General features: G+C 40.4%; 1 protein-coding gene across 2 annotated transcripts in view; it reads left to right on the top strand.

Annotated features, from left to right (window-relative positions):
- Positions 1–12,386, top strand: part of cfap61 (cilia and flagella associated protein 61) — a 167,985-nt gene that overhangs the window by 152,929 nt on the left and 2,670 nt on the right. For both annotated transcript variants that reach the window (XM_073051386.1, XM_073051384.1), the window contains one exon: positions 4,884–4,974. In XM_073051386.1, the coding sequence (XP_072907487.1) occupies positions 4,884–4,974 (91 nt within the window). The remainder of the gene's footprint in view (positions 1–4,883; positions 4,975–12,386) is intronic.

Raw genomic sequence — 12,386 nt, 5'->3', positions numbered from 1 at the left:
GCAGAATGTACAGCAATGGGCTCAACACACAGTCTGGGGGGGAAGGGGGGCATTTGTGTTGAGGATGATGGGGAGGGAGGATCTGGCTGTCTATTGGTTTGGAAGTCCAACACCCAATTGCACAGTAGAGTATTTAGACCAAGGAGTAGGAGTTTTCTCACCAAGGTCAGTGGGACAATAGTGTTGAATGCTGGACTGAAATCTAGAAACATCATTCTGACATAAATGTCCTCATTTTTAGGTGTGTCAGGGAAGGTGTCTATGAATATTTCTCTATCATCACCTCTGCCAATTTTCATGTCATCTGCAATCTTACCAAGCTTACCTCCTATGTTTAAATTCAAATTGTTAATGTATATAAGAAATAATAAGGCTCCCTGCACCAATTTGTAATATACCACTGATCACAGGCTGCCAATCACAAACACAGAACTCCACTATCACTCTCTGCCTTCTATAATCAGCCAATATTGGATCTAATTTGCCAACTTGTCTTGGATCTTTAACTCTTTATACTAGTTTTCAGATTCAGGTATGTGTCGTGAAATGTGTTGTTTTGTGGCAGCAATTCATAGTAAAAACTATAATTTACAATAAGAAATGTACATCAAAATTTAATTAAGTACGCAAAATGAGGCAGAAAATATGAGGTATTATACATAGGTTCATTGTCCATTTAGAAATCTGACAGCAAGGGGAAATGTTGAGTGTGCCTTCAGACTTCTGTATGTCCTCCTTCACTCCTCATGAAATATAGCCACTGTTATGCCTTCTTTGTAATTGCATCAATATGTTGGGCACAGGATAGATCTCCAGAGATGTTGACACCCAGGAATTTAAAACTGCTCACTCTTTCTACTGCTGATCCCTTGCTGAGGATTGGTGTGAGTTCCCTCGACGTCCCCTTCCAGAAGACCATAATCAATCCTTTGGTTTTACTGACATTGAGTGCAAGGTTCCACATATGGCCATTACTAGTCTATGTAGACTGCATCAGCTGCACTCCCCTCATCAATATATTTTGTTACCCTTTTAAAAAAGCTCATTCAAATTGGTTTGTTAGGATCTCCTCCCAACGAGGACATACTGAATATTTTTGATTAATCTTTACATTCCCAGATAGTAAATGTCAGCGTTTTTGATGCATTGCCTTCATAAATCAGAGTATTGAGTACAGGAGTGGGGATATTACACTGAAGTTGCAATTAAGACATTAGTGAGGCCAAATTTGGGGTATTGTGTGCAATTCTGGTCATCTACCCATGGGAAAGATATCAATAAGATTGAAAGAGTACAGAGAAAATTTACAACCATAATTTACAACCGTGGACTTGAAGACCTGAGTTATAGGGAAAGATTAAATGGGTTAGGACTTTATTCCCTAGAGCACAGATGAAGGGAGGAGAGATTTGATAGAGGTATACAAAATTATGAGCGGTATAGATAGAGAAAATGCAAACAGGCTTTTTCTCCTGAGGTTAGGTGAGATTAGACTTAGAAGTCAAAGGTTAAAGGTAAAAGGTGAAATATCTAAGACAAACTTGAGGGGGAAGTTCTTCACTCAGAGGGTGGATTCAGGCTCGATTGCAATATTTAAGAGAAGTTTCTGTAAGTATAAGGATATGGAGGGCTATGGTCCAAGTGTAGAAAAGGCAGAATTAACAGTTTGGGACAAATTACATGGGCTGAAGGTCTCTTCCTGGGCTGTAGTGGTCTTTTACTCTATGACTATGACTTTATTGACCAAAGAGTTAAAATTTCAATAGAATCAGCACAGCATTAGTTTATATGTTTTGAACCATATTTTTAATTTTTTTTGATTTTGTGTGTTTTATTAAAACTTGATCATGAAAGTGCTGCACCCTATTGAGCAACATCCTAATATTAGCATTAATCTACACAAAATCACTAAAAATGTAAATATGAAAGTGCTTTCAACATTGTGAGTAGAGCTGACACAGACCTCATCTTCTGCCATTGATTATATTACTGACAGTTACCAGGACCCATACAAGTAAAGATCTATGATTCACTCTTCCACTGAGGCAACTAGTTTTAATAATTGTAAGAAACAAATTTGTATTTCTTGAGCTTGTGTAAAGGCAGAATCCAAAGTTGGCTGATGTAAAGCAACTATCCTGTCCAAAAGTGATTTGAAAAACACAGATACCTCTCTGTCAATAATAAAATATGCAAATAAACAATACCTAATTTGTAATGCAACTGTTTCCCTTCAGGCAGTCATAGATACAGAATTTTACTGTTCTAAGCAATCTTCTTGTTTTAGGAACATTCTGGTCTTCACTCAGTGCAGTTTGGCTCCAGTTGAATAAAGCAGTGAAGTTGGTTCAGTGTATTTAGTGCAGGAAATGGTGATTTGAGCTAGGGGAACATCAAAACTGTTGTTGGCCATGCACTCTTGGGTTGAGAAGATATCATCTCGGTTTCTCACCTAGATTGGTCTTATTTGGAAATGGAAGTATCTCATTATCACAGATTGCCATCCTGGAATCTCAGATTTAAGTGTAATACAAGTCCCAGTCTAATAAACAACTGTTGTCAAATTTACAGTAGGATTTTGTCAGAATGGTCACAATTTTTCATCCCATACTACAACTAATTTGCATCATGGATATTTAAGCAAAATGATTGCTGCTTTGCTACTTTATCACAGTAATATAAGCACAGCTTTCTCCTGTTTACCTCCTGTGATCTTAACACAGCCTGTTTGTTTGATTGCAGAGCAGTGATATGCTGTTTCCCCACAGTATTACTAGCATAGCTCCCAGAACACCCTGAGCAGTTGACCTTTTGGTAAGCTGTATGTCCTGGGCCTTTATTCCTCAAGGATAGACCACATTACTTCTTTTCCTCTCAGCTGTGCTCAACCCATTACTGGAATCTCTAATATTAACAGTGAGGATATGAATATTAATTTTTTATGGATTCCATTAACTGCTTAAAGATATTAACAGTTAAGAAAAATAAGCATGCATTTACATAGCATATTTAATGTAGGAGACTACTCATAACACTGAAATTAAATAAAAATTGGCATAAGACCAAAAAGGAAATGGGCACAATTAAAAGGCATTCATATCACCTTTCTTGACCACTGGGCTGTTTGAATTTTCAGCCGAGTAGGCATTTTGATGTAACCACTGTGGTAACTTAGGAAATACACAGTTTCCAGAAACAGTAATGTGATAATGACCAGATAAGCAGTTTTTATTGTGATGTTGACTGAGATAAAAATATTAGTCACTGGAAAAAGTTTATATCTTCCACACACATCAAGTTCAGGAACAGTTATTATTCTCAACCATCAGGCTCCTGAACCAGCATGGATAACTTCACTCACCTCAACACTGAACTGATTCCACAAACTACAGACTCACTTTCAAGGACTCTGTAACTCATCTTCTCAAAATTTATTTGTTTGTATTTGTATACTTTGTCTTATGCACATTGCTTGTTTGTCCATCTTTCTGTATAATTTTTTAAATTTATTTTCTTGTGTTTCTTTGTATCTGTTGTGAATAAATTTATTTTGAAATTTGAACTTTGCATTGGCCTTTTTTCAGACTTATTAATGTTTAATACTGAATAAATTGTAATACACCACTTCAGATGGTTCTTATATTGTTACCAAATGAACACTAGCATGTTTAGTGATGTTTTAGAGATTACAGTGTTCGCTTGAAAAATGTATTTTAAAAATTCATGCAATTATTTTCTTCTGTTAGGTTAATTTTAGCCTTCCAGTAAGTTGAATATTGAAAATTTGAAACATAATTTAAATTTACATTGTTTTAAATAACCAAAAACTGCTTTGCAGACAGTATTTGCATACTAACTTTTAGAATTTAAGATGAAATCTTATTGAGCAGTTGTGCTTATTCTAATAAACAAATCTACAGGTTTCTTCACCTTCTTTCCAAAAAAGCTTCAAATTATTTGACAATAATAAATAAATGTTTTAGGATTATAAGTTTTAATTGATTTCCTTGAAGTACTAATGGTTCCAATGATTATTAGACTGAAATATTTTCCACTTAATTATTTTTAAACTGAATCTATGACCTTGAAACATTTCCTGCTGTTACCCCAATATTGTGATTGCCATACGAACATGCAAAATGACAAAAGGAAAGGAAACAACTAGTCCACTGAGACATTCCCATTGCAATCACCTTGGAACTAAATATTGTGGCCACCACTACCCATTTCCATGGACCGTCACAGAGTCTGCTGAGACAGACTTAACATTTAAAATCCCCTATACAAATTTGATGAAGTAAAACAAAATTGGAGAAACCAAGGGTAATTAATATGAATGTTAGTTGACAATAGTGAATCTTGATCCTCTTCCTTGTTAATTCCAAACAGATTTCAATCTTAAAGTCCTGATGACTATTTTAGGTTGTGCATTAGTACTTAAGTTAGTTAATCATTTTATGATTATTTTAATCTATGCCAAACTACACTAATACAACACTACAAACTGTCAGTAACTAGGAATAGTAACACTTTATTATCTAAGTAATAACATGTTAAATTTCTCTCCGTGATCACATAACACTGATAATTTCTCAAGCCACTAACTTACTACTAACTGCATGAAGTAATAAGGAATTAATTGTTTTGATGAACCCAGGTCTTAATAGGGATAATAAAATGATACTTTTGCTATTATACAAAATCATCTTGTTGCTCTGAATCTTTATTAAACTGATTATTGATGCTGGCAGCAAAAGATTAAGCAGACTATTCTCGGGGGACATAATAGTAATAAAGTCAGTTTTAGTTAATTAAAGTAACAAAAGGTAGGTAATGTGTATTAGTGTCCAGAAAGTGGCTGAATTTTTTTTTCCTATTTTCAGTTACTTTAAGGAGCCGTGGGCCCTTTGCATCTATCATGATCGTTTCATGGATTTCAAGCAAGAAGTGCGACAGTTAGTGGAATCTGAAAAGGTATCTCATACTTTTGTTAGTTATTATAGTTTATGGACATCCACACTCACCCCATCTTCCCACTGCCTTAACAACAAGAGTTTCACTTGTTCTCACCTACCATTTCATGAGTCTCCGCATCCAACACATTCTCTGCAACTTCTGCCATTTTCATCAGGACCCTGCCGCTAAACACATCTTTCCCTCAAACCACCACCCCACCCCTGCCCCACCACCCTCCACTATCTGCAGAGATGGCTTACTTAGTGATTCCCTAGTCCATTTGTCCCTCCCCACTATCTCCCACCTGGAAGAAGTGCTACACCTGCCCACTCATTTCCTCCCTCACTGCCATCTAGGACCTCAAACAGTTCTTCCAGGTGCGGCAATTGGGGTCGTCTGCTGAATCCAGAGCTCCCGATTTGGCCTCCTCTACGTTGAGGAGATCCAGCATAGACTGAGGGACTGCTTTGTTGAACACCTTCAGTCCATCACAAAAAGCAGGATTTCCCAGGGTAGCCATCCATTTTATTTCTAATCTCCATTCCCATTCCGACATATCGGTCCATGACCTCCTCTTCTATCATTGAAGCCACTCTCAGTTTGGAGGAGCAACACCTCATATTCCATCTAGGTAGCCTCCAACCTGATGGTATGAATATTGATTTCTCCAACTTCTGGTAATATTTTCCCCCACCTTCCCTCTTCTTCAATTCCTCACTTTGGCCCCCCTCCTTACCTCTTCTCCTAACCCGCCTATTACCAACTGCTAGTAGCCTTCCTCCCCTTTTGCCCAAGGTCCACTCTCCTCTCCTATCAGATTCTTACTTCTCTAGCACTCTACCTTTTCCACCTATCACCCTCCCAGCTTCTTATCTCCCCCCTCCTCTACCACCTGGCTTCATAGCTTGTACTCTCCACCACCACCACCCCCCCCCCCCCGAATTCTTATTCTCTTATTCTGGCTTCTTCCTTTCTTCCTCCTTTCTTCCTCCTTCCTTTCTCATCCTGATGAAGGATCTCAGCCTGAAATGTCAACTGTTTATTCATTCCCATGGGTGCTGCCTGACCTGCTGAGTTCCTCCAGCATACTATGTGTGCTGCTCTGGATTTCTTGCATCTGCAGAATCTCTTGTGCTCACTCTTTTGTTTTCAATATGAAAATATATGTTCATGGAAATTTTGATATGCAATAATATTTCAAGTTCTTAAACACAGGTGAAGTCTTCATAATATTTTACTTCCAGTATCCACAGTATTGTCTCAAAAATCTTGTCACAATACAATAGGTCATAGAAAGAATTGTCAATTAATCAATTAAGTTGTCAATTCATTAGGAAAAAAAACAAATCATCACAGCAAAAAATAGGAAACTTTAAAATGTGAAATAAGCCCATTACCTGCTGTTTACATACCAGGTTTCGGACATAACAATTCATAGTCAGCCGTGGGGTGGATGGATCAACATGTACAAAAGCTGGATGAATTCAGCAGGTCGGGCAGCATCCGTTGAAATGAGCAGTCAATGTTTCAGGCCGAGACCCTTTATCAGGACATTTCAACGGATGCTGCCCAACCTGCTGAGTTCATCCAGCTTTTGTACATGTTGATTTGACCACAGCATCTGCAGTGTACTTTGTGTTTACTGTAGGTTGGATGGAGCAGTGAATTCAGACCTATCACTGGTGTTGCACAAGGTTCCTGAAATCCATCCACAATGACATGGACACAGAATCTGAACCTTGCAGCCAGGAGAAACCAATCCATCAATCCACTGACTGCAGCATGGGTATTTAGCCGAACATCACTCCTCCACTTACTAGTTAGATGGTGAATGGAGCTAGACCAGAAGGCAAAAACAAAACTCACAGCATGGCAGCAAGGTATGGGGCTGAGAGCTATACAAGAATGTATCCCCTAACAGGGGTTCCCAATCTGGGGGTCCACAGACCCCTTGCTTAATGGTATTGGTCCATTGCATAAAAAAGATTGGGAACCCCTTCCCTAACACATCTTCAACCTGCTGATAAAGGTGATATCCAATGACAAGTTAGTCAGATAACTGCCACAGGCTCAGCCAGAGGATCCCTTTTAAATCTTGCAAGCTTTCCTTGTTGCAGTTCAACTGTGCATGGTTCCCAACAGGCCATTTTGCTACTCTTAATGTAGAATCACTTCCTTTTTTGTCCCAGTAACCCTATCTCTTTCTACTTTTCCAGTGCTTTACATTAAACTTTAAAGATACACTGGTCAATCTGAAGTTTTCACATTAAATGGTCTGTGACCAATGCTAAATTTCATTCATATCGCAACCCCAAAGCCTCACATCAATGTGTCCCTACCTTAAAATCAAAATAACACAAACTTTGAGTGGTGTATTTTGAGTGCTGTCCCTCATTTTTTTGTCACTGTGCGGTTCTACACTTTATACTCATGTAAAATGAAATTATTTGTGGTAGGTTTAGCAGTGAGAATAATCATGCTTTTGATAATGAAGAGCAAGGTGAACACTGCTGGGAAGAAAGGCTTGACTTGCTGAGAGACAGAAATCATAGGCCTCTAGCACTGACAGAGGTTATAGAGACAAGAGAGGAGCATTTAAATGTGTTCACTTTAAATTACATAACTAAAGCTTTAAAAAGGCAGGCAACACACACAAAATGCTGGTGGAACACAGCAGGCCAGGCAGCATCTACAGGGAGAAGCGCTGTCGACGTTTCAGGCCGAGACCCTTCGTCAGGACATGAGTCTCGGCCTGAAACGTCGACAGCTCTTCTCCCTATAGATGCTGCCTAGCCTGCTGCGTTCCACCAGCATTTTGTGTGTGTTACTTGAATTTCCAGCATCTGCAGATTTCCTCGTGTTTTGCCTTTAAAAAGGCAGAAAATTTTCTATCAAACCATACAAATTTAAAGGCCATTGTTTTCTATTGGACTACTTATGCAATATTCTGGACATGATCACCCCTAGTAAAACCAAGATTCTCCTCCTTCCTAATTACCCAAATAGTGACAGTGAGTTGCTTTCTTAAACTGCAGTCTATTACATTTTCACAGTGTCTCAAAAGTACAATTAAATTGAGATTAACTTGGCAGGTATTGGTGCTGTTTAAAATGGCAAGCTGACCTGTATATTACAGAGGCCAAATGTCATCTGTTAGAACCCTCTGCATCTCTTTCTCTAGAGCACAACACCACCATTCAACATCAGTCCATAGTCTCCCAATCAGAATTGAAGCTCATTTCCTCAGGAGAGTTTCCCTCCAAAGCTTCCAGCTTTATAGTCTTCACCACAGTCTGCTTCTCTCTGCTACACAAGATTCACAAGAGGTACTGTCCTGACCAACTCATTAATTCAGCCTGCAATTACCCACCAAACTTACTTCTATCTTGGTTCCCAACAACGAGCAGATTAGCACCCCTGGAGATTTGTAGAAGAGTAGCTTCAGCAAACTTCTACAAGTGTATCCAAAATATGCCCAACAACATTCCAGTTCGTAAACTTATCGAAAATGTTCCTCCAGCTTCCCAGCTCAAATCCCGAAAACCTTCCTGCAGCTTGAAAAAACCTCAATTCCTATGACAAACACACTGAATGATGACAATACTGGCACACCAACACACCCTCCGGTGGAGATATGATCGACAACGTCACCTTGTTCCTCCCAGGCTTCACTGCAGCTAGCAGAAAAAACTGGGCAGCTGCAGATAGACTCAGAAGTCGATAAGCCAAAGCAGTGCAAACTCTACACCAATGGGGTGTCCTACAAACCCCAACTTGCCCCTGTGGTGCCTCAATCCAGGATGTCCTCCACCTGGTCTAAACATGCCCTCTCACTAAGATCCGAGCTGACTTTGCCACGGTCCATCGATATGGCCACAAGCTGCAGGAATGGCTTGACAAAAACAATTAGAAGCGTGAAGAGGAAAACATCTGCCATACGAAACAACAACTTCCTTCTTGACAATATTCTTTCTACTCCAACCTAGTCTCTTCTCACATACGTCCAGGACTTCTAGAAACATGGAAAACCTACAGCACAATACAGGCTCTTCGGCCCACAAAACTGTGCTGAACATATCCTTACCTGAGAAATTACCTAGGGTTACCCAGAGCCCTCTATTTTTCTGAGCTCCATATACCTGTCCAGGAATCTCTTAAAAGACCCTGTCATATTCGCCTTCACCACCGTCGCTGACAGCCCATTCCACGCACTCTCCACTCTCTGTGTAAAAAAACTTACGCCTGACATCTTCTCTGTACCTACTTCCAATCACCTTAAAACTATGCCCTCTCATGCTAGCCATTTCAGCCCTGGGGAAAAGCCTCTGACTATCCACACGATCAATGCCTCTCATTATCTTGTACATCTCTTATCAGGTCACCTGTGATCCTCCGTCGCTCCAAGGAGAAAAGGCCGAGTTCACTCAACCTATTCTCATAAGGCATGCTCCCCAATCTAGGCAACATCCTTGTAAATCTCCCCTGCACCCTTTCTATGGTTTCCACGTCCTTCCTGTAGTGAGGCGACCAGAATTGACCACAGTACTCCAAGTGGGGTCTGACCAGGGTTCTATATAGCTGCAATATTACCTCCGGCTCTTAAATTCAATCCCACAATTGATGAAGGCGAATGCACTGTACGCCTTCTTAACCACAGAGTCAACCCGTGCAGCAGCTTTGAGTGTCCTATGGACTTGGATCCCAAGATCCCTCTGATCCTCCACACTGCCAAGAGTCTTACCATTAATACTATACTCTGCCATCATACTTGACCTACCAAAATGAACTACTTCACACTTATCTGCGTTGAACTCCATCTGCCACTTCTCAGCCTAGTTTTGCATCCTATCAATGTCCCGTTGTAACCTCTAACACCCCTCCACACTATCCACAACACCCCCAACCTTTGTGTCATCAGCAAATTTACTAACCCATCCCTCCACTTCCTCATCCAGGTTATTTATGAAAATCATGAAGAGTAGGGGTCCCAGAACAGACCGACCTCCATGCAGAATATGACCCATCTAAAACCACTCTTTGTTGTCTCTGATGTTCTCCACCACCTTAGCAATTCCCTGGTCCCAGGTGGCTTATTATTACCATGGATGTACAGTCCCTTTACACCTCCATCCTATATCAGGATGGTATGAGGACCCTTCACTTCTTGCATGAGCAGAGGGCTGGCCAGTTCTCCTTCATGACTTATCTGCCTGAACTTGTCCTCACTTAGAACAATTTTTTTACAAACCCACTTGTTTTTCTCCAGATCAAAAGCTTTGCCTATCTTTTTGTGTGATGTGGAACAGATTTTATTCATTCCTCATTGGAACCTTTCCCTTTCTCTCTCACTTATCTTTTTCCATGCATCCAGATCTATTGACACTACCTCCTGCAGTCATGCAAAACTTTTATTAACTTTGCTGCCAATTTCCATTTTGCTCTTTCTGCCTCTTTCCTTTTCTTGCTAGATCTGTCTCAGAGGATAACCTGTGGCTGACAAACATCCATTGAAGACCTGTAGAGTCCCACAGCTATATTGAATACTTTTGTCTCACCCTGCCTCCACTAAAGACTCCATTCTATTACTGTGTTTCTGTCATCTGTTCTGATGATGAGCCTTTTTACAAGTGTGTCTGAAACGTGTACCTTCTTCCTGAACTGTGGCTTCCACAACAATGTAGTTAATAGAGCCTTTTTATCTCATCTTTTCCTGAACATCTGCTCTCAGCCCATCACTTCCTGTACGTGGTGAGAATACATTTCCTCTGGTTCCTCACCATCCATCCCACCAGCCTCCACATTCATTGGATCTCTCTTACAACTTTCATCACCTTTATTGAGATTCCATCATCTCAATATACCTATCAGAATTTTAAAAGGATCACTCTCATCCATTCTAGTCGACCTCTCCACTTCTTCATGCAACTGAGGGAATTGCAACACATATCCTTTCAAGTTGTCCCTTTTGCACCACGTAGGAAACCAAAATGATCTTCCAGGCGATTTAGCAATTCATTTGCATTTCTTCCAATTTAATATTCCACATTTGGCATTCACAATGTCCTCCCCACGGTATTTTAAGAAACCAAGTGCAAATCAGGTGATTGCTTTGTAGAGAACCTATGCTGAGTTACTATGGTGCCTTCAAATTTCCTCTTGCATGTCACTTTAATTCCCCATTTCACTCCTATATGAACCCATCTTTCAGTGACCTCTTGCATTGTTTATAGAGGCCAAATGCAAGTTTGATGAACAGATCATCATCTTCCTTCTGGCAACATTGCAGACTTCCTGAATCAACTTGCTTTTTTCTGTCTGCATCAGAATGGGCTAGGTCATCCATCTGTATTATTGGCTTAGTCTCCTCTCCATTAGCACAGCTTACAAACCTGCATTTCACAATTCTGACACTCTTTTGTGGGCTGAAGGGCCTGTACTGTGCTGTAGGTTTTCTATGTTTCTATGTTTTATCTGTGTTTTTACTCCCTAACCACCTTCAATTCATAACTTTAATGAACAAAGTATAATCCTCTCCCTCCCCAACTGCCCCCATAATCTATAGATCTGATTATGTCATTTATAGGTAAACCCAGGTCTCACCCTATTATAGATATTTTGTTTCTCCTATCAATCACTCCCTCACCTTTCCTGCAGCTAGATATTATAGCTATTAACTTGTTTTGGCACTGTTCCCAGTACCAAGTGCCTTCAATAGTTCAATTTAATATCGCATAATGTATAAAATGTACAACATGAAATTCTTGTTCTTCACAGACAGCCACAGAAAACAGATGAATGCCTTAAAGAGTAGGAATGGGAAGTGGAATTAAAATGGGTGGCCACTGGGAGATCCTGCATTTTCTGGCGGATGGAGCATAGGCGCTCCACACTGTCTCCCAATCTACATCAGGTCACCAATATACAGGAGGCTACACCAGAAGCACTGGATACAGTAAATGACCCCAACAGACTTGCATGTGATTTTTTGCCTCACTTGGAAGGACTGTTTGGAGCCCTGAATGGTAGAGAGGGAGGAGGTGTAGGGGCAGGTGTAGCACTTGTTATGCTTGCAAGGATAAGTGCCAGGAGGTAGATCAGTGGGAAGGGATGAATGGACAAGGGAGTTACGTAGGGAGCAATCCCTGTAGAAAGCAGGAAGTGGGGTGGGGGGGAGGGAAAGATGTGCTTGGTGGTGAGATCCCTTTGGAGATGGCTTCCAACATGGCCTCCTCTACCATCATGATGAGGCCATACTCAGGTTGGAGGAGCAGCACCTTATATTTTGTCTGCGTAACCGCCAACCTGATGGCATGAAGATCGATTTCTTGAATTTCTAGTAATGCCCACCTCCGCCATTCCCAATTCCCTCTCTCACCCTATCTCCTTACCTACCCATCACCTCCCTCTGGTGCTCCACCCTTTTTTCTTTC

This window comes from Hemitrygon akajei, chromosome 7 (assembly GCF_048418815.1).
Source record: "Hemitrygon akajei chromosome 7, sHemAka1.3, whole genome shotgun sequence".
Lineage (NCBI taxonomy): Eukaryota > Metazoa > Chordata > Chondrichthyes > Myliobatiformes > Dasyatidae > Hemitrygon > Hemitrygon akajei.
The sequence above is the reverse complement of the archived record's forward strand: the minus strand, read 5'-3'. Positions and strand labels throughout refer to the sequence as shown.